Source organism: Culex quinquefasciatus, chromosome 2 (genome assembly GCF_015732765.1).
Source record: "Culex quinquefasciatus strain JHB chromosome 2, VPISU_Cqui_1.0_pri_paternal, whole genome shotgun sequence".
NCBI classification, from domain to species: Eukaryota; Metazoa; Arthropoda; class Insecta; order Diptera; family Culicidae; genus Culex; species Culex quinquefasciatus.
The window spans coordinates 123,488,366-123,512,210 of NC_051862.1; the positions used below are offsets into that span (position 1 = coordinate 123,488,366).

Below are 23,845 nucleotides of genomic sequence, written 5' to 3' on the forward strand. Positions count from 1 at the left end.
TTTAATGTATAAAAAAGAAAAACGTACATCAGTTGTTTTTTTTTAAATTTTAGGTATTGTTTGGACCTATACGTAATTAAAATATTTTTTTTTAATTAAATCTTCTTAGAGAAAGCTTCTCAAAACCCTATCAAATTTTCCTATTCTTAAGTTTCTTATAGGTTTTGATCCGGGGAACAACTTTATAGAACATTGCAAAGCGCTTAGGAATTGATCCCGAAAAGATATAGGTTAATTTTTTGAGAATGTTTTTGGTTTATGCCAAAAAACTAAACTCCAAACAAAAGCACAGAGGCATCGATTTGTAGTTGAAGAACTACAAACTACCCTTCCCTTGAAAATGATTTTTTTACATTTTAGAATTTACGATTCCTGAGAAAACTTTGCTTTCATAAAAAAAACATCAATTTTCTTACACCTAATTTTATACAGATTCCTGAATACACCCCTGTACATCCAATGCGCCATGATGGTAGAATGTGAAAAATGACATCAAAAATCAATTTACAGCTATTTAACCGATTTATTTGTATTGTTTGGATAAATATGTGAAATTCTGCGTAAGTTGAATATAAACTCTGGCAGTTTTCAAATAAATCAGCTTACTTTTTTGATTTTGATAGTTAAATTGTTCAAAAATAGACACCAAATTTTAGGAATATTGAAGGCGCATAAAGAAATCAGGAGTAGAATGCAATTTTACTCCGTAAACATGAAATGGCCATAGACTTAATCCTTCTTTACATTTAAGAAAAGCAATTTGTTTATTGTTGACGAAAAAGACGACAGGGTTATTTTTTCAGACTTGTCCATTTTTGTTTTGCAGCGAAACCAAGGCGGAAACATTTTCATTCCAATAATTATTAGATGTTTGTTGCGCTTGAAATCATTAAGGCATGCACATCAAACGCAACCAAAACATGCACCATTATGGTGACATATTTGCAACATATTTGTTACATTTTTGCAACACCATCAAATTCTCCTAAATAAATTAGCATCGCATAGGAAACATTGCCACAACACGTTCACAACTATCTGGCTATTGTTGCCAATCGCGTTGTTGTCGTGCGCTTTTTTTGTCGCCAGAAGTGTTGCGAATATGTTACCTCAGCGATTTTGGATTGCTCTGAATTAGTTGCAAATAAGGCTTAGCAACAATAATTGCTGCTTGGGATTTCAATGTAATTTGGAAATTCGGCAACCAAATTCTACAAAATTTCAGGACAACGCTAAGAATGGCCAGTCAAACAAAACGTGGTTGTTATTGTTTATATTGCGGGCTATAGTTAATTTTTATTCAAGCTCAAACATTAAAACGCGTTTTTCTCGAGCCGTCAAATATAGACATACGGTAAGATAGCACGAGCACGTCAAAATGATGATTACGTCAAAAGAGAATTTCCTAATGCCCTATCTTAAGCAACTGAATTTCCCCAACAGTACAACATGACAATTGTCTACAGTGCACCTTAACAGGAGGCCTTCCTACTGTTTAGCAAACCGTCACGGTTGCAAAAACGGAAACAGTGCACGCGCGGTGTTGAACCGTCCATCAGTCAGAAGCGACGTAAACGACCAGCCCGCATACAACCAACTGATTCATGTACAATAGTGCCGTATTGTCACCTCTTGCAGTTGAGCACAATAGTTCACACATTGTTGCCTATAAATTGGTGCATATCTCTTACAAATTTAACATGCTACGCTTTGTTCGAAACTCAACTGCAATGGGCACCGGTAGTTTAACGATTTTTTATGACACGTGCGAGACCACCCCCAACGGGGAGGGTCGGATTAAATATATCCCGGGAATGGAAAATGTGATCGACGTGCGACCGAATGAACGGAAATTGGACCATTTTTGACAAGCTCATATCATATTTCGCTGCGCCATTGCACCGAGGACATAAATTTGTCACGGCGGTTGATAGTGTGAGCATTATTATAGGGGAGGCAGGTTTTGGTGATGCGTTTGCTGAAGAATTTCGTACTTACTAATACCAAGAATGTTTAATCGTGAGTTGAACTTACCTAGAAAAGAAGAAAAAAAAAAACAAGTATTAGTAACAAAATTTTTAATGTTTAAAGCATCAACCCTCCCCTATCGTTTTGGAAGCGCTCCCCGGTGCACCATCGAGGGATGAACGTTGCTTGCTGCTCGGAAGACAATTTTAAGAATTTATCGTCGTTTGCCCTCGTGCCACTTGGTGTGACTCTGTGCAAGGGTAAATTCAGCGTGAAATGTGGAACAATTTTGAAGCTGAACCCGGACGGGTGTGATACGGGCTCCAATTTGGAACAATCTTTTTCATTCATGTCCCTTATGAAGAATATTCTCAGCTGCGGGGGATAAGGACAATTATTTATTGAATGTTTATGAAATACAAATCATGAAAAAATCAAACCGTATTGTTCGCTCAACAGCATTACCTTGGCGTGCTCTATAGCGAAATTTCTACTCGAAACTAGGTGTCCGAAAGCTTAAATCAGTGGGGCAATTCAAACTTTTTTTTTACACTTAAGCTCCCATCCACCCCGCGATTCGAACTGACGACTTTTGGATTGTGAGTTCATCTTCCGACTAGCGACTCAACCGAAACAGGGTTTTACCCAAGGAAACGACATCTACACCTGGACTGAGCTAACGACCTAACCTCTAAGTTTGGCTGGGACCAACATTTACTTCTCCATCCGACGGAAGGCGTGATCAAACAAATCTCGTCTTGGAAAAGCCACCGGGGCCGACTGGGATCGAACTCAGGCCAACTAGGGTGAGAGGCAACCACACTTACCACTACACCACCGACCCCTACAAAAAACGTAAACAAATGAACAGTAAATTGGTTTGGGAAGTGTTCGAACATATCAATTTAGTCCTTGTGACTTATTTAAAACTTTTGTTAATTTTTAAATACTTTGTATGTTGATTCAATGAGCGTCTTCACATATATCCCTACCTTAAAAAAACTGCAATAGGCTTTTTTTCCTTTTTTTAACCTGCAATAGGCTTGCACTTTTGCCATTTGCAAACACTGCCAGCTAAAACCGTTCGTAAACCAGAAAGCTCGGTTTGTGATATCGCATAAACGATAGTGCTAGCTCACGAAGCCACGCAAATGCGTTTCACTTTCATCGAAACCGCCAAACCATAAGATATCACATAGAGGCATATAATTAAAATCCGCACACATACACCAAACTCACACACACACACACACACACACACACACACGATGCCGCAGAGTGAGTCAACCCTATTACGCCAGAAAGCAGCTTGGCTTGGCTCGGCTCATCCGAAGAAAGTGAGTCTTTTGAGGCAACAACAGAAACATAGAAGAAAAATAAAAATAACTTTGTGTATTGGTTCGCGCTCGTGTCCGTGCGTCCGTCCGTCAGTCCTGAATGTGACGCCTCCGGCGGATACAAACTATCATCATTCATTCATTGACTCTCTTGCGACCGCACGAATAGACGCGTCCGACGTCGCGATCGTGGAAAAAATAGACCTCTCCTTTATAATTCCGCTCATATGAATATGCGCAACACTCCTTCCAAGTGGTCCGTAACCGGAAAATTGCAGCCCCGACCATGCTCCACCAAGTTTTGATTCCGTTCCGTTCCACGTGTGATTCATAACGAAAGCAAGAGTGCAAACTTTTATTTTTCACCTTTCCATTTTTTTTTTTTTTGCGCAATTCGGCGCCTCGGTGAAAGAAAAAGTAAATTGATATCGTCTGGCTTCACGGCGGCGGCGCGAAGACTGCTGGCTGCAAATGCCTTGGGCGCCCCTCAGAGTTTGGATAATCCGATACCTTAAGTCGGGCTCAGTCGGGTTTAAAGATTGCTGGACCTGCTTGTGGAACATCAGTTATACCTTGCACACAAAGTGAACCCTGAAAGGGCAAACGGTTTGACGCTCAACCTCACCTTACATTTAACCGTTTTTGCCAATAATTGCCAACGAATCGTGAAGGTATATTTTGTATTTGCTGTAGTAGTAAGTGCGAAGTAGCATTTTAGTCATGGTTCCACCTCTCCACAAGGATTGTATGCCACTTCAAGCTCTACAAATCAATTCGTTCAAATATTTAGCCTGTTTTAATTTTTTTCTTAATGTTTAATTTGTTTATTTGTTTCTCAACAGCCACTTATTGCTTGTTATTGTATATGATTACAATAGCTTGAAATTTGTAAAAAAAATGCATTGAAGCATAGTTTGGAATTTTGTTTAATAAAATCACGACCAAATATGACTCCTTAAAATGTTAATTCCAAAATTTTGAATAAGTCACATAAATCAAGTCAAACATAATTTTAAAAATTCAAGAGTGTTTTTTTCTTACACCTGCTTTTGAAGACATCAGATTGTGTGTTTGTTTTTTTTTTTTGGCAAATTTTTAGAGTAAGGCCCGTTTAAAGCACAGTGGAAAAAAAGACACATAAAAGTACCGGAACACGGTACATGAATAGCTTCGTTTTTTACACCAGCGATTACAATCCGTTGAAAACCCACACTGCATGGACCAGATCCAGATTTTTCGAATTTAGTTATGATCAAATAGCGGGCGTCGCGAGGTGCAACGCCTATATTTTTTTTTTGCTAGAGAAATTTTTTCGAAAAAACAAACAAACTTTGAAGGCCTTTACCGAGATTTAGTGTACTCAGAAAATACCTAAACTTGCGCAAGAGTCTGGCCTACACGTAATGTTGAAAATGCTTCAAAAATTTACATTTTTGAAAAAAAATGCAAAGCGCCAGTTCTTAAGAACTGTAAAAATTGTTACGTCATATTTGGGATTAGATTAGAGCTCAGTACACTTACCGGAACAAGCCCCTGGATGCCCGACAAACAGTGTTCTTTGTTAAACTCCATTTTTTGCCTAGTTTGCTTTTACTAACGAGTAGTGCGGTGCCTGTGTGGACGCGCAGTCCTGTTTTTTCGTGTTATTTTCCGTCTCTTTTGTGTCGCTGTTCGAGTGCATGGGGTGATTGGTCATTATAATTAAATAATGGCATCAGTAGTGCGGTGCCTGTGTGGACGCGCAGTCCTGTTTTTTCGTGTTATTTTCCGTCTCTTTTGTGTCGCTGTTCGAGTGCATGGGGTGATGAGTATCGTGCAAGCAGTGGTGTTGGGAAGGTGGATTTTTGTGGTGTTCTCTTTGTGCTATGTTCGTGTTCATGTTCGAGTCATGCATGCAGTGGGGGGTCATTGTGGTAATTGATGTTATTGCGCGTCAGTATCGTGCAAGCAGTGGTGTTGGGAAGGTGGATTTTTGTGGTGTTCTCTTTGTGCTATGTTCGTGTTCATGTTCGAGTCATGCATGCAGTGGGGGGTCATTGTGGTAATTGATATTATTGCGCGTCAGTATCGTGCAAGCAGTGGTGTTGGGAAGGTGGATTTTTGTGGTGTTCTCTTTGTGATATGTTCGTGTTCATGTTCGAGTCATGCATGCAGTGGGGGGTCATTGTGGTAATTGATATTATTGCGCGTCAGTATCGTGCAAGCAGTGGTGTTGGGAAGGTGGATTTTTGTGGTGTTCTCTTTGTGCTATGTTCGTGTTCATGTTCGAGTCATGCATGCAGTGGGGGGTCATTGTGGTAATTGATATTATTGCGCGTCAGTATCGTGCAAGCAGTGGTGTTGGGAAGGTGGATTTTTGTGGTGTTCTCTTTGTGCTATGTTCGTGTTCATGTTCGAGTCATGCATGCAGTGGGGGGTCATTGTGGTCATTGTAATTAATATTATTGCGCGTCAGTATCGTGTACGCAGCAGGGCCAGGAAGATGGTTTTATGGTTGTGTTCGTTTTGTAATGTATTTGTATTAAAATCTAGCATGGCTTTTTGTGGTGATTGTATGGTTTTGGTGGTGGTGGTGGTGGTGTTAAAAAAACAAACGTTCAATTTACTAACATTGAGTCCAAAACCTCCCTACAAACATCTATACCACTAGGTGACGTAGAGATCTCTGCGCATTCTAGATAGATGTTTACTAACATACCTTCCAATCCCCGAGGTTAGCAAGGTACCGGCCAGGAGCCCCTTATCTTACTGGATAGTATTACACGCTCATCTAAAGAGGAAAACATGGTATCTCCCGTGTTGGAATATTGTAACCGGATGAGAGTCTAGTGCTATCATACGTTTAATTACAGTTAAACAGCAAGATAAGCGTTGTGTAGCCATCCGGAATTGTGCGACCTTTATTGCTAATGCTAATGCTAATGCTAAAGTTTGCTTTTACTAACATTTATTTTTCAATTTAAAGATTGTTCAACTGCTTGGTCAAGAGAAACGTCAAACATATGTTCCTTACCATTGACAATGGTGTATTCGATGTGACGAAGAATATCGCTGAGTACATCTTGGACTCATCAGATGAATAGAATAGAATTGTACCATTGGTTGCCCAGTACCCAAGCAACACACTTTGTCAGATAAACGTATTTCCTAACTGGTTGTATAACCGATTGGCCTCGTTACCACAACTTGTTCTACAACTCCTATGCATTGGAAAAAGCGCACTTTTTTCTGTTGTATAACTTGCCAGAATAAGATGCAAGTTATCAGAGTAAGTTGTACAAATGTATCTGACAACACTGTGCTAGCTAACAAGAGATTCAACGAAAAAAGGGGGCGTGGTTAACGGCTGTGCTGTCAAATCAAAGCGCACACTGAAAAGGAAAGATAGATTGAAAACAGTTGTCTAACCGTTACCCAACTTACATGTAAACAAACAGTTCTTATTAGAATTTCAATCAACGACGAAGCAAATAAGAATAGTATCTCTGACTATTTTGGTACGCTTGTTTCTGCCCGATTTATTTATAAAAAAAAGAAATTGTATGAAAAAAAAACATCCTTTCGCGCTCTCTAACTGTGATTCTTGTGAAACCCTCTTTATGAAGAACTTTTAGATTTTCCTTTTTTGATGAACTTCGACTTTCCCAAGATTCGATCCGACGACTTCGACGATTTGTTGTTATCTCCACGGCAGGTTCAGGCGCGCTTCCACTTCTCTCCACGAGGCTTCATAGTAAACAAGCTGGCCTAAACGTCAATAAGAAGGCTGCCTTCAGCTTTGTTATACAGCAGTGAGCTATTCAACTTAACTCCATAAAAGGCTGTCATTGGAAATTAAGTTATATATGTTTGTTTCAAGTCAGTTTTTATAACTCCATTATGTAACTTTGTTATAACAAACCATTTCAACTGTCATTTCGATTACCGTACCACGGAGTAACATTGAAAATTTGTGTGATTTTAATTTGTTGTTTTCTCTATCATGAACTCGGTAAGCTGATATTTTTTGTAGCTTTTACCGGCGATATGTTTATAAATAATCGGTCAACAATTAAAATTATTGCAATCTTCGATAAATAAACATTATTGAAACTCTAAATACCGTCAGTGGGGGTGACATTGGGTCTGGGGGTGAGATTGGGTCATAGTGATTTTTTACGGATTTCACCATTTCTCAGATTCTTCTCAATTAAACTGAATTCTGTTAAAAGGGTTGTGTAGGGGACATCTTAAGATGACTTCGCTGAAAAAATCTCGTTCCTAGAGCAAATCCTGTTATTTTGACAGCTGTCTAAAATTTAGGTACGTTTTTGGCCAAAAATGACCTCTTGAAAAATCATTTTTCTAAAATTTTTGTTGGGATTGCTCAAAAACTACCCAAATGTTTGAAAATCTCCACTTCAAACATTGTAGCATGTCAATACGATTCCCTCGAACAAGAAACACTGTTGGATGACTTGTTTTTACCATATCGTTGTATTTGAGCATCATTTTAGTTTCATTTGACCCAATGTCACCCCCTCTAAGGGGTGAGATTGGGTCAATTTTCAAACAATAGGCATTTAAGGTAGTTTTCATCAAAATCCACCATATTTTGGGAAAATGTTAGTAAACTATCTAAGAACAAATCTACGTTGGAAGATTTTCGATGTTATTTAAATTGTTTTTGTTATTAAGTAATTACGAGAGGTGTATCGTTTTTTGACCCATAGTCACCCCCACTGACGGTACCTCACGTACAAATTTACACCACCTAACAACACGCAATGTCAAGTTGAATATGTTTGTTGAATATCAGTTATATAACCTGTTCTCCGATAACATTTGTGTAACAAAGCGAGAAAACCTAAGGTTATTTATAGAATGGTTGGCCACGCCCATTTTTCAGAAGATGCCGTTACATGACAATGTTAGATAAGCAGTGAAACAAACAGTGCAATATTATTCTTATTCAACAAACTGTTTCCGAGGAAAACATTGCAGATGATGGAACAGCATCTTGGCATATCAGCATTTTGACGTTTAATTACAGCTCATACAAAGCGTTTTCGACTGAAATCAAGTGATAAATACCTCAAACGGAAGTGAGCAAGCAAGTTTCTATCGAAGATGTTCCAAAATAATTTGTTTAAACATTGTAAATCAGCAAATAGGATGGAGTAAAGAGCGAGTTCTAAACCTCCCAAATAGGTGAGAATTTTCCCTATGTTGTGTTTTAAAGTTGGAAAAGAGTGAAGTTGACCGTGTTTTAACAAATTTGTGGCACAAAACACAATAGTTACATAAGCCAGTTATACAAGCAGTGAAACAAACTGTTATTTAAGTTATGTTCAGATTTTTTCTCGTATGTTTATCAAAAACAATTGTCTAACTATTATTCAACAGTCGACAAGTTATGAGTGCTACTTGGGTAATAAGTGGTAAATACCAAAAATATAAAAGCCAAGAGTGCATATTAAAATTAAAACCTGCCAGGCCTAATGCATTGAATTATTCGTAGAGACAGATTCTGTGAACGGACCACATTTCACAGAATCAACAAGAGAGGAAGGATACGTGGACATACCGTACCAAACTCTCCTAATCTGATAGGTGTAGTATGTTAGTGTAAATTTGGCAAATAAATTTATTTTTAGGTGGAACCAATTGGTATTGAGGAATGGGAAAGTGGGAAAGAGATAGAAAGAGAATAAAGGAGAATGCAATTATCTAATAGATAATGATGGAAATCCCTCACTAATTAAATCTTCGCCAGAAAATTTTCAACAAACATCTCAAATCTTAAAAAGACACACACGGAAAGAACCAAAATGCGATAAAATCCGCGAAAACTGGCAAAAAAGTAGATGATTTCGACACGCCGGCATGTAAATTTGTCAAATAATTTCAAGTGGTTCGCAGATTGACATTCGATTCAACAACACGTATGTGTGTTGGAAATTTGTAATGAAGATCTGAAAGTCCTTCCAATACTATCGTAGCTCTACAGGCACGTCGGCGGGCATATATTTTAGGAATAGAAAAACCTTCATGCCAACGCCTTTTTGTGTAAAATAAAATTCAAATTGGTTTAGGTTCAGAATAACTAAACATCGTAGGATTTCAAAACGTGCTAAAACATTCGTCTTGAAAGAGAAACAAAGTTCGGTTTTCATCCTTTTTCTGCACCTCCAACCTACCTACAACAACTGCACTCATCTGCATATAATGGCACCGAAATCGATTCAACCTTGGCCCTAAATATGCACACACCTCTCGCTCTCTCTACATATGCGCAGCCATAAATAGCCTGATAGCTGGGGATCATTGCGTAACGGTTTGTCCTAATTTTAAATAGTTCTCCGGGGAGTAATTACAGTTCTACTCCTGCATGAAACATGGCCATTGCCTAGAGCAAGGTCCAAGGTATGTGTTTGTCAGGTGGGCATCAAAGCGGAATTGAAATCGTCACAATATTCCCCCGAGTTGCGAATGAAATATTCAAATCTAGGTTGGGTTGCCGATGTCCTGTCAGCAGTCAACTCGGCTCAATCAGGCAGGGAGCTTTCATTCAACGATGAATGACGGCTAATTTTAACTTGTAAAGAGTGATTCCGGTTGGGAATTGAATTTGACACGTCCAAAAATAGGCCCTTATTTTCGATTGCAATGGCCGCAGAACGAAATAGAAGCCTAATTGTGGTGAACTTGCAAACGCTAGTTAAATCCAACAACCATCAAAAGATCAATATTTATGCACGCCTCATTGTTGATTTTACAAATTCAAAACCAACGCCGGCGAGCAGCAGCGGCGGCGACGGTTAAGGTTTGCCGTTTCCGACAGGCCGTACTCAACCAAGTGATATCTCAAGGACACGAATGGATGTGTTCCATGCTGCACAGTATTATTGACTGCTGGTGCTCGTATTTGTTTGGTTTGTTCGCCACCTTGGGGATCTCTCACCCTACAAACGCTCTGCTTTTCAGACCGAACCGAGACGACGGAATTATACTAATTTGTTCAAGTCGCAAAAAGAGCCCTCCGGGCCGAAGAGTCCGTCAACGCTATTTACCGTATACTTCAAAATGGGCAGAAAATTCAACAAATAAGCACAAATAGATCTCGGCTCGGTGTGTGCACAGTGCGCGGTTAAGGTTTACCTCCGCGACTTGCGCAGCCCCAGCTAGCATAGATGAGCTCAGCTGGACTTTACAAAAAATGACTTGTTTGCTGACCAGATGATTTTGTGCCATTCTCAAACACACACACACACACACACTCGGCTACGTTCAAGTGTGCTCAAGTAAACTCAATACTTGGCGGAATTGCTCAACTCACAGGCACACAGGCTTAAAGGTGTATGGGAGAAGCGGCGAAGGTAATCTCCGAGACATTAGCCGCGGACATCGCGCAGTTTTATATAGAAGGTGGTGTATCTAGTAAGCAGCGTCAACCTCAGCTGTATTGATGACTTGTGGTTGTGCATCGAAGCAGGCGCGGACAGCTTTTTATTAGTCATCGCGGCCAGAGTTGCCAATTGAGCAGGTTAATTTTGCGTTTAAATTGAACACAAAAATTAACGAAAAAATCCTTCTAAGCAATTTAAAGAACCAAATGGTAGAAGCGAAAATTTATATAAGAATTAGGATGTAACAAAAATTATTCTTTGGAGGGACATTCAGGGGTGGGTAGGCCAGATTCTTGCGCAATCAAGAACTTCTTAAAATAGAGTCAATACAGAGAGTTAATACAGAAATACACAACATAGAGCTATTGCTTGCTTTTTTCCACTGGTTTGAATATTGATAGTCGTTAAACACGAATTTGACTCTAAAAACGATATGAAGTAGCCTTAAATTACCAAAAGTTCAATGCGATTCTCGAAAACTATTTCAAAAATGAATTTTGAGATCACGAGTTAATTTATTTTCAAAATGCTAAATTTTGCCCATAAATGAAGATTCGGCTATTCTGCTAAATCAACACCCAAAGTTAAAGATGTACTAGTTTGCGAAACGGTCGATTGTAAAGTGTCCAAACCAGTTCAAATGATTTTGAAATTAAAAAAAACCCACTGAAGAAAACTAAAATTTGTTACTGGGTTATTTGTTTTAACATTGAAAATCAGATCGAAAATTATCGAACGTTCGTCAATTAAAAATTATTTGAATTTGAATTTGGAAAAACCTTAAAACTTCCTGATTTCAATACAAATTTTGTCAATTTGAGCATCTACGAAAATTTTAATTTCTCTTGTTTTATGTTTTTCGTGTTTCATTTTGAACTATTTTGATATGATCGGTTTATATTTGTTTCTTTAGCTTATACTACCACCTCTTTTTGCCTTTATTGTTTTCCCATGTTTTTTTAAAGTCACAGGTTTTTTTTCATGTTTTTACAGTCACTTTTTGCTTTATTTTTCACATTTTCTGCTATGAAATGATACCATTATCATTCAAATAGTAAAAAATGTAGAGGTAAGTCTAGAGCATTACAAAAAATACTACATACTCAGTTTTACTTTAAACATAGGAAATGTTAGTAATATCAACACAGCTAATGTTGACCCCTGAAAAAATACTTTTAAAAACATCGTGAAAGTCGCATATGAACATTTGAACGCTTCAAGCCAATTTTTTTACATACACATAACAAAAATGGGTGAAAAATTATGTTTTGGTGGTTTTGGCCCTTTGTCCATAAACTTTAGCTTACACACAATTGACTATTTCAAAGTAATAAAAATGTTGATTTCTATAAAAATGGTGTTTTGGTAACGGAAAACTACAAAAGTAATGAGAATTGGGTTTAAAAATTGAGCTTATTTTTTAATAATAACGATAAAAAATATTTTTATCAGCCCATATCAGTATACTTACAAAAGGTTCAAAATTGATTTTTAAATCATGTTTGAAAATTAACTGTCAAAACTCTATCCAGGTTAAAATTTTGTCTCGTCATTTTTTTTTATTTTTTTTTTGCATTTAAATAAAAAAGTGATAACAATTTGTTTAAGTGTTTTTCTTGTGACTCTATTGGTCGGATAGCTTAGTGTGCCGACACCCCGTATTTTCACTAAATTTTCAACATTTTTCGTTTTTTACGAGGAATCAAACCCAAGACCTTTGACTTATCGAATCTGCGCCTTTGACTGTTCAGTAGGGCGCCCAGAAAAATGACCCCCTGCTCCACAAGCGGAAAACGGAAACCCATTGATACCCGAGCCTAAAACAAATGAAAACTTATTTTTTCATACAAAAATTACTTTTTTAAATTGCTAATAATTTTTCTGCTTTTAGCTTTGGTATATTCTACAAATTTGTAGAGCATTGAAATAAGAATCTCACTTTTGGGAATATTTGGATGGAAGTAGCGCACTGTACAGGCCAAACCGTAAAAAAATTGATTTTCCACACATTTTTTCGATTTTTCCATACAAAGTTCACCTCCTAGTATCAATGGGTAAATGATGACCGATTTTGCTCATATTTGGCCCAGAGTCCTAAAATAGATCAAGGAACAATATTCATCTTGTGGAGAAAGGTTTTGAAAAAAAGTCCCATATTCTGGGCACCCTACTGTTCAGCCATCATGGTTCGATGAATAAAGGATGGTCATTGTTGAGCTATTCTCTCAGATTTCTATTGTGAGTGTAAGAATAGGTAATTAGGAATTTTTCTGGTACTACTGTACCCGACCCTCTCCGATTTCAATGAAACTTTATAGACATGTTATATGTTAAGCCTATATACGCCTTTATATTTTTGTGCATATGGAGCCAATTGTACTCGAAAATAACATTTGAGGCCACTTTTTAATACGATGCAACGGACTCGAGATACAGTAATTTTTGTATTGCAAAATACAAAAATATTTAAATAACTTACGCCTTTCTCACATGTTATTTTCGAGTACAATTGGCTCCATATATACAAAAATGGCTTATATAGCCCAAGGATAACATGTCTACAAAGTTTCATACCAGAAAAATTCCTGATTTGAGCTAGAATTGCTCTATATGACATTTTTGTAATTAGTGATTTCATAATATTCTCATGCATTGGAATTCAATTTCTTATAAGCTTGTTTTGACGCAAATGGAAGAGATATCCTTTCATATCAAATCAACGCACATTTCAAACATCGCCCTCCCGGACTCCACCAAAGAATGCCCAAAAGGTTGGCTCTTCAAGTCCCCACTTGATACAATGTATTAAAAAAAGAGCAATTCTCTACGAAATCGGTCTTTTTTCTTCAATTTTAATTTTTGTATTTTTTAATCCGGCTGAAACTTTTTTGGTGCCTTCGGTATGCCCAAAGAAGCCATTTTGCATCATTAGTTTGTCCATATAATTTTCCATACAAATTCGGCAGCTGTCCATACAAAAATGATGTATGAAAATTCAAAAATCTGTATCTTTTGAAGGAATTTTTTGATCGATTTGGTGTCTTCGGCAAAGTTGTAGGTATGGATACGGACTACACTGGAAAAATAATACACGGTAAAAAAATTTGGTGATTTTTTATTTAACTTTTATCACTAAAACTTGATTTACAAAAAACACTATTTTTAATTTTTTATTTTTGATATGTTTTAGAAGACATAAAATGCCAACTTTTCAGAAATTTCAGGTTGTGCAAAAATCACTGACCGAGTTATGAATTTTTAATCAATACTGATTTTTCAAAAATCGAAATTTTGGTCGTAAAATTTTCAACTTCAGTTTTCGATGTAAAATCAAATTTGCAATCAAAAGTACTTTACTAAAATTTTGATAAAGTGCACCGTTTTCAAGTTATAGCCATATTTAAGTGACTTTTTGAAAATAGTCGCAGTTTTCATTTTTAAATTAGTGCACATGTTTGCCCAGTTTTGAAAAAATATTTTTGAAAAGCTGAGAAAATTCTCTATATTTTGCTTATTCGGACTATGTTGATACGACCTTTAGTTGCTGAGATATTGCAATGCAAAGGTTTAAAAACAGGAAAATTGATGTTTTCTAAGTTTCACCCAAACAACCCACCATTTTCTATCGTCAATATCTCAGCAACTAATGGTCCGATTTTCAATGTTAATATATGAAACAATTGTGAAATTTTCCGATCTTTTCGAAAAAATATTTTTGGAATTTTCAAATCAAGACAAACATTTTAAAAGGGCGTAATATTGAATGTTTGGCCTTTGTGAAATGTTAGTCTTGATTTGAAAATTCCAAAATATTTTTTCGAAGAGATCGGAAAATTTCACAAATGTTTCATATGTTAACATTGAAAATCGGACCATTAGTTGCTGAGATATTGACGATAGAAAATGGTGGGTTGTTTGGGTGAAACTTAGAAAACATCAATTTTCCTGTTTTTAAACCTTTGCATTGCAATATCTCAGCAACTAAAGGTCGTATCAACAAAGTCCAAATAAGCAAAATATAGAGAATTTTCTCAGCTTTTCAAAATATTTTTTCAAAACTGGGCAAACATGTGCACTAATTTAAAAATGAAAACTGCGACTATTTTCAAAAAGTCACTTAAATATGGCTATAACTTGAAAACGGTGCACTTTATCAAAATTTCAGTAAAGTACTTTTGATTGCAAATTTGATTTTACATCGAAAAATGAAGTTGAAAAATTTTACGACCATAATTTCGATTTTTGAAAAATCAGTATTGATTAAAAATTCATAACTCGGTCAGTGATTTTTGCACAACCTGAAATTTCTGAAAAGTTGGCATTTTATGCCTTCTAAAACATATCAAAAATAAAAAAATTAAAAATAGTGTTTTTTGTAAATCAAGTTTTAGTGATAAAAGTTAAATAAAAAATCACCAAATTTTACCGTGTATTATTTTTTCCAGTGTAGTCCGTATCCATACCTACAACTTTGCCGAAGACACCAAATCGATCAAAAATTCCTTCAAAAGATACAGATTTTTGAATTTTCATACATCATTTTTGTATGGACAGCTGCCGAATTTGTATGGAAAATTATATGGACAAACTAATGATGCAAAATGGCTTCTTTGGGCATACCGAAGGCACCAAAAAAGTTTCAGTCGGATTAAAAAATACAAAAAAAATCGAATGACCGAAATCCTAGAGAACTGCTCAAAAGTAGAGAGCCTGGATCTTATTAGAGAACGGACATCTCAAACCAAAAGTACCAATCGAAGCACGAGAATTGTCAAACGGAGGTACCAATCGAGCAAAATCCTTTGTCTTATGCTCGTTTGGTACCTCCGTTTGACAGTTCTCGTGCTTCGATTGGTACTTTTGGTTTGAGATGTCCGTTCTCTAATAAGATCCAGGCTCTCTACTCAAAAGTGCTCAAACCCGATGCCAGCCGCATAGTTTGTCTTACAGCAGTTACAACAACAACGGACCGGCCCCAAGTCAGTCCCAACCTCGCAGACGCATCCCCAAGTCCCCTCGTAAGACGGACCCCACGTTCTACATGTATTAGTTAGATGCTCCACCAACCGTCGTCGTATTCGTCATTGTGCTGCGGAAAAAAAGATGCCAGGAATTTCATAAATGGAATTGAAATACCGGTTTTCTGCTGACAGCGGCGGCGGCGGTTGGATGTGCTTACTTTTTTTTTATTTTTTCGCTTAGTTGTTGTGTTTTGCGTATTTTTCAGCCAAGAGGTATTCTTTAAAACGGGCTCACAGTGCTGCTGCTGGGAACGAACTCTCGCGAGCTTTTGTTTAGATTCTTGGCTGTAAATTCCTTTTGATCGTGTCATGTCGTTAAGGTTGCAACGGGTTCGTGATTCATTTCTGGAGGGGGAGGGAAAAGGGAAGGATTCCGCAAGGGTTTTGCTCTTTCGTTTACGAATGTTTGATGTTTCGACTTTTATGAAGTGTGTTCCACGCTGGTTGGTGTCAGTTTTATCATTCCGTTTGAAATCGAGGTTGACTTGCAGCACACGTATGGCTTCTCTGTGTCTATAGTCGGATAATAGTCCCGTTTAGAATCAATCATTCATGCACCTCTTAAACCGGTTGTTGAATCCGCTATGAGAGAGCAACTAACTATCATCATCATCCACCGAGCAGCATCCAATCTCATTAGCCCAGTTTGCAGATACTAAACAGCGAGGCTGCAATTTCCCCTCGCATTTTCATATGCGCGCTCGGGGGTAATCTTTGTTGATGCACTGATGTACGGGTCTCGTAATTAGCATAATCTTCGCCGAAGTGCCGTTTACGCGTACTCCGGCGCGGTTGTCCACTTAAGGTACGCACATTCCGCATGTTTCCTTTTGTCCCGCGGGGCAATTCTACCCTCTGTGGAATGTATATTAAATACCCAATAGCCAGCTCCCTCAACTTAAATCCAATCTGGCCGTCATACTTAATACCACGGAAAGCTTTCAGTAAATGATACGTAAACATGACGAACGCCACCAAACCGTACGTGGAGAGAGGAAAGATACACCCAGACATGGTCACCACTGCGGTCGGCTGCGGTCGACATCCGTGTGAAAGCCACCCAACTGGTCATCTGATATACGCGGTGCAACGGATCTGGTTGTAAGTCACCTTTTTGGAGAAGGTAACGGACATCCCACACCTCGTTCGTGGTTTTGGACGAGCATTGAGCTGCATGGAATCAATTAGCAGGTAGTTTAAGATACATAATCATTTGAAGGAAAAATAATTTTAAAACGATGAGTTCTTTTTCAGGATCCGGAGTCGGAGTCGTAGTCGGCAAACACTGAGAAGCTTAAATTGGAGTCTGAGCCACCCAATCTTCAGAAGCCAGAGGCGGCTAATTTTCAACAAAAGCTTCTTTTTCAAAATTTTATAAGGAGTGGCCGTGGCTGACTGGTCACGGTGTTCGCCTTGTAAGCGAATGGTCCTGGGTTCGATTCCCATCTGCTCCCAACGAGAAAGTATAGGAAATATAAATCTTGAAACTCTGAACATGAACGAAAAATCAAAGTCGCTCGAGTCGGGGTTCGATCCCCCGTCCTTTGGATCGATAAGCAAAAATACTCACCACTATGCCTTCACGACTTGGTGAGCTATGACTGGAATTAGGAATACTGTTACTATCAACTATATACGCGCTGGGTCCTTGTCCATTTGACAAGGGTTCGGAAGTTCTAAATAACGTTTGAATCCGATTGGTCCAAACGTTCTTCAGGGCGGGGCTTGTCGATAAAGCTGAAATACCTCGCGCTCGGCTAGCCAGCGTAGAAATGGGTCACCGAAGCTCGGCAGAGCTAGCACCTTCCAAATGCCTATGCGAGTTATTTGCATGCATAGAATGTAGATCTAAAAAAATACATGGAAACAACTCAATTTGTAAGAAGCGACCGCGTGGTCCCGTTTGGTTGGTTGCACACACACACGCACACACACACACAAGCATTTTTCAAAAATTTACCCATCCTCAAATGTTTGAGGAAGACAGCAACCTTTGAAAAGCTTGCATTTTCAAGTACGTATTTTACAAGCCAATTTTGAATTTTGAAAAAAAAATAAACAGCTCAATAAAAATTAAAAAAATACAATAAAAAATGTATTTTCTATTTTTTCGTTTTATTCTTATTCGTTTTATTCCATTTATTAGGTTGTGTTAACAATTACATTGGTGCAATTGTTATCCTGAGCTGATATATGGACTATCTTTCAACAGCTGATTTGTTTGGAGTGGGGGAGAGAGTTTACTGGCACTAAGGAGAACAAATTGAACAGGAGAGAAAAAAAATTGTAAAATAATTTTCAAAATAGCGTTTGCGTTATTAGATCTGTTCAATTTTAATTAAATTTTAAAGGACATTTCACACGGAGAAAAAAGAGTTCCCAAAATCGTGAACAAGCGTTCATGAAAATGGGAACCTCGAACAAAGTGTTCAAATCCCATGGTACGATTTTGAAAAACGTACCATGAAATTTGAACACTTTGTTCGTGGTTCCCATTTTCATGAACGCTTGTTCGCGATTTTGGGAACTCTTTTTGTACCATTATGAAGCCGGATCTCACATATCTTTAGGAAAACCATGTCCAGATCAACCATCCAAAAAATTGCTAAAAAGGTAATCGATAGACCTTCCAAACGAGTCTTAAAGTACCAGGCAACCATGTCTCAAGTCTGAGGGGGGGGGGGGTCTGAGATTTTTAAAAAGTGTGCACGTGGTTTATGGATGGTTCCTAGACGGTTCTTTCGATTTTTTGGCTTTAAAAATCAGGTCGTCATGATTCTCTCCCATACCAAGGTACAACGAAATAGTAGATTATGCAATCAAATTCAAAATCAAAAATCAAAAAGAAGTTTATGCGACAAGTTGCAAAAAGAAAAAAAATTCAGCACTAGTCGTACATTTATCCAACGAGGTTCACCAAGTTGATAAATACGACGAGTGCTGAAAAAATCAAGTTTTTCAACGAGTTCCATACAACTTTTTTTGCAATTTCTAAAAATACCTTTGAATCGTTTTTTATTACACTTGTCTATGTTTTAGTCGATTCACCGATAAAATCAAACCAATATTGAAAAGTATAACTTTCCGATATAAGAGCTGAAAAGTCCAAATTTTCAGCACTCATATCAGTGATGAAAAGTAGAACTTTTCAGCTCTGGAATCGAAAAGTAACGTCATGATTCGAAATCCCGGACGCTTCGAAACCCGGACACTTCATCTTGTTTTAACAATTATTTGGATATAAGTTCGTATTATGAATGTCAAAACTGTGTTATTTGATGAATTCCAACATCAACTTTCATTTAAAGTTTGTTCGAACGCTGTTGTTAATGCCAAAACCAATTAAATAAAATAAAATTATAAGTTTACCAAAAATGCGAAACATTTCAGTTGAAATGTTTCATAAGCGTTCGAAGCACCGGGAAGGCAAAGCAGAAATTTATGGTTTCGATTTCCTTAAATTCTAGCAATTTTTTATATAAAATATCGATTGTTTTGATGTTAACAGCTTATTTGACACCTAGAGAATGGCATTCACTAACATTTCTGTCCAAATTTGTGCGATTCATTACCTCTTTTTTTATTACATAAAAATGTGAACCTGATTAATATTCATTAAAAACTGAAGAAAATTCATCTTTTTCTGAGGTAAAATTAATCTTTTTTTTACACAAAATCTGTCACCATTTCCTGATGAATATGACCATATTTTTTTTCTGTGTAACTTCATCCAATTTGCTGATTTTCACTATTTAAACAGCTAATATTGCAAAACTTTTGATAGAAACTTGCTTGCTCACTTCTTATTGAGCTATTGGTCACTCGATAGGTATCAGTTGAAAACTCTTTTAATGAGCTGTAATTGCATGTCAAAGTGCTGATATGGCAACAATAGAGGCACGCTGGAATTAGATTCAATTCCCCTATCTTGTTTAGTTTATGTTTGATTTTGTTTTGTAGTATTTGGCCTATTCTACCACCTCCTATCATTTCATCTATTTTTTTAATGTACCGTTTTTTATTTGGCTGTGTAAGCGCCAATGTATATTATTTGTTAAAAGCAACGATATTAAAGTATTACAACAACTGCTAATAATGTTTCAGAGATGGCGAAAAAGATTCCACTTGGTGCAGGTGGGATTAGAACCCACAACTGATCAACGGTACTGATCCGCGTTACAATCACCTTTAAAATTTTTTGCTTGTTTTTTTTCAAATTTCCTGCTATAAAATGGCACCATTATCATTTAAGTTGTAAAAAAATGCGTAGAGGCATATTCTGGGATACTAGCAAAATTACTGCATACTTCTTTTTACTTAAAATATAGAAAATGCCAAAGTAGACCCTTGAAGAAATGAAATTTTTCTGAACATTTGCAAAGACACATAAAACAAGTAAAACATCCAAATTTTGTAAAATTCTGAGAGTTCTTCTTTCCAATGCTTTTTAAAGATCGAAAATTGGTTGAAAATTTGATGTTTGCAATTCCATCGTGAAACTATTTACTTTTCTTGTCATTCTTGAACGACGAAATGGCCTACTTTTCTGTACCAAAAATAACAGAATCGAATAGCAACACTTTTCAAAATAAATGCTGAAAGTTTCTACTTTTCAGCACTGAAATGGATGCTAAAAAGTTTAACATTTCATCATTTGTTTCGAAAAGTAATACTTTTCAACATTTGTTTGATTTGAACGATTGATTGACAAAATACATGAACATGACTTATAATTACACTCCATGGGTGTTTTTCGGAATTGCAAAAATTGTTGTATGCAACTCGTTGCAAAACTTGATTTTTTCAGCACTCGTCGTATTTATCCAACTCGGTGTACCTCGTTGGATGAATGTACGACTCGTGCTGAAAAAAATCTTCTTTTTGCAACTTGTTGCATAAACAACTATTTTGGCGATTTTTAAAAGCGAAGCCCGTTAAAAGGCGGGGTTGGGTTGTAGAGGGTTAAGTTTGTGCGAAAATGATTTTCTCGTGTAGCCCTTCGCATGTCTATTCGACCTTCCACAGTAAACATACAAAACCCCCGTGTTACGTTTCGTTACTTCCCAGGAATTTCTCCCAAACGGAAGCTGCAGCACTCACACGATGGTCGGTCTCTCGAAGCAAACGCCTCGTCACGCCACAAACGCGGGTTCCATTCCGCATCCGCATCATGCACTGAGGAAATTCCCAACCAAACTAGCCACAACACGATAAGCAGTTAAATGTTGGAACGCGTGGGAGGATGCGATAAAAACGGTAGTGGCGAAAGAAATTCACTTTTCAGTAGTCACTTTCTTTCTTTCTTTCTGACTCAAAGTTGACAAGTCGTCGCCGCAAGTCGGTCGTGTTGCAAGGCTGCTTTGCTCTTTGGAATTCACATGGTCGGCGATTTACAGCGAAATTTCCTTCCAAGAGAGATCCAAATATGCAAAATAACGACGAAAAAACAGCGATGAATAAAAACTTTCTCAAATTTCCATATTTTACTGTGCCGGCCAGGTTGGCCGGTTGCAGCGTCGCAGTTGTTTTCAAATAACTTTGTCTCTTTTTAGGGGGATCATCCATAAGCTACGTGATACTTGTGAAAAAGTGGTATAGTTTTTTCAGTTTATTTTTTTTTTTCAAAGAAGTACCATGGTTAGTATGAGATAACTTCGATTATGGACGACCCCTTAGGAATCGTCAGTTGGTCAGTTAGCAGAGCTCGTTTGTTTACGTGTTCCGAGGGTCCGACCACCACGGCATGGTAGGAGGAAGTGCCGCGCTGTCTTCGTTGGGAAACCCTATCAAAAACTTGGCGTGCGAGTGAAAGAGAAAGAAGGATCCGCGAGTGAGTTTATGGCCGAGCTGCTTTACATTTTCATTGTTTTGGTTTATTTATAAAACGGTCGCCATGTAACACACTCACTCTGCCATTTCGCGAACTGCCGTTTTTGTGTTTGCTGGTGGTGGTGGCTTAGCTGAGTTCAGTTCCTTCATGCCGTTTTTAGTTTGCCGCTTGAATGAATGGAAGTTTGCGTGGGTTTTTGAGCAAATGGGGGTTGAAGATTGCATAAAACTCGCTACGGATTGTTGTTGTCGACTTTTTTGCCTTTTTCTTTGGCAGGTTGAGCGTGGTGTCTCGCCCCTGTCACACGCTTATCTCTATCGATTAGAAAAGGCACGTGTTTGGGGGTTGACATACTCCTTATCAGTAGAAAAAAAAGTTGATTTCAAAACAAAATATTTTGTCAAAATATCCGTTCATTCCACTTTGTAAATCGATTAGTTCGTTGTGCAACCTTCCGCGTGATGAATATGCAAAATGTTCGTGTTTAGGACTAAAACAAAATCAATCCGTAACTTTCACGTTGGCAAAACTCTAAAGACGATGTCACGTTTTAGGAGTTGGATCCGCTGGGATGGAGTAATATCGATTTGGCCATGCTGGCGCTCAATGCACGACGCGCCAGTTTCAAGCGAAACAAATCGTGACTGTCAATCTTGTTGGACTCATTTTGAGCTGATAGTTTGCCCGCATAGAAATTCTTACTTAAAATCTTCGATGTATTAATTTGGGATTTGGGACGAATAGCACGTAATTATTCCCTAAAATTAAGTTCAAATTTAAAATTTTATTGTTTACGGGCCGGAGAGGCGGTACGACCCCTTCCATTTTTGAACATTCGAAAAAAGACGTGATTTTCAATAATTTGCAGCCCGAAATGGTGATGGTTTGGAAATTTGGTGTCAAAATGACTTTTATGTAAAATTGGACGCCCGATTTGATGGCGTACTCATGATTCCGAAAAAAAAACATATTCTTCATATTAAAAAAAAATCTAAAATTCTGCCATTTATCGTTCTTTTTGAATCTGCATAACCCAGAGGGTTATTTTCTTCATTTGGGACCATCCATAAATCACGTGGACATTTTTTTGGAAATCTCAACCTTTTTTTGTTTCTCTTTGTTTCGTCGTTCGTGTCCATCGCGGGTGACCTTGAACGGACATGATCAATGACCTGATAGCTGTGCAGGATAAGGCGTAGCCTTCCCACGTTAACGGCTTATTTTTTCCGTGTTTTGGAGGTTAAAATATCCGTTATGCAGTTCAAAGCATCGCATAGCATAGCATAGCATAGCATTGCTTCGTTATTCACCAGATCCCCCAAAAATTGCTCCATGGACCACAGATGAAAAGTAGGAACCAATCATCACCCCTTCGCAATTTTCAAAGGTCAACACCGACGCCGGCCACGACCAGTGGTAAGACACAGGAAAGTGCCAACCGAGCAGTAGTGCTGTGGGATGTCCTTATCAGTATATTCTTACTGTTTGTACAATTTAGATAACGCGAGCCAATTTCAAAAATAGTAAATTTAAGACGCTTTACTAGAAAAATGCTTTTGGTGATATTTTAGATCGAAGCCCACCCGCGGAGTTGTGTTGTAGACAGTTAAACACAGAAGGATACGTTCTGTGGGGGTCTCGAATCAAAATGTTGGTTTAAAAATGTAAACAGCCAATACTCACAGTATCCCGGAACAGGTGGTGCACACGAACGAGCCGATCGTCATGTTGATGTAGGTGGGCCCCTTCTGGCCGCAGTCGAAGCACTCCTTGTTGCCGCCGATGCTGACCAGCTCGCGGAGCGTTTTCAAAATTTTATCATCCTGTTTCTTCCGCACCACCGCCATGGCCGACGACGTTTTATGTAACTTGTAAATTTTGCTTCCGGTTGTGCGCCTCTTCCGCGCTCTCGTGTGTGGTTGTTATTCACTGATTTTTTTTTTTTATTTATTTCGCTTCACTTCCTTTTACCCTCTTTTTTCACCTGGCGGCGCAAGATGCAATCTGCTGCGCCGCACCAGCTTCTTTTTTTCTTCAAATTTTGCACGCACCTTGCTGATTTTCAATCAAATACTTTGCCTGGCACGTTAGCTGCTTTGTTATAGTTTAAACGATGCTGCTAAACATTCACTGCAAATTTTGGCGCGCACGAAACTTCAACACCGGGGATTACACCGTGATTGCTCTGTAAGGAAAGAAAGAATAAAAAAGAACAAACTTGTAAAAAAAAACCTCTTTAAGGTGAAATGGGAGGAAGGAAACTTCCTTAACTAGTATTCTTGATATGCACAAACCAGCTTG

General features: G+C 37.9%; 1 protein-coding gene across 1 annotated transcript in view; it reads right to left on the reverse strand.

Annotated features, from left to right (window-relative positions):
- Positions 1-23,845, reverse strand: part of LOC6043210 (arf-GAP domain and FG repeat-containing protein 1) — a 115,057-nt gene that overhangs the window by 86,980 nt on the left and 4,232 nt on the right. Inside the window, exon 2 of the mRNA XM_038252373.1 lies at positions 23,228-23,729. Coding sequence (XP_038108301.1) covers positions 23,228-23,391 — 164 coding nt within the window. The 5' untranslated portion in view covers positions 23,392-23,729. The remainder of the gene's footprint in view (positions 1-23,227; positions 23,730-23,845) is intronic.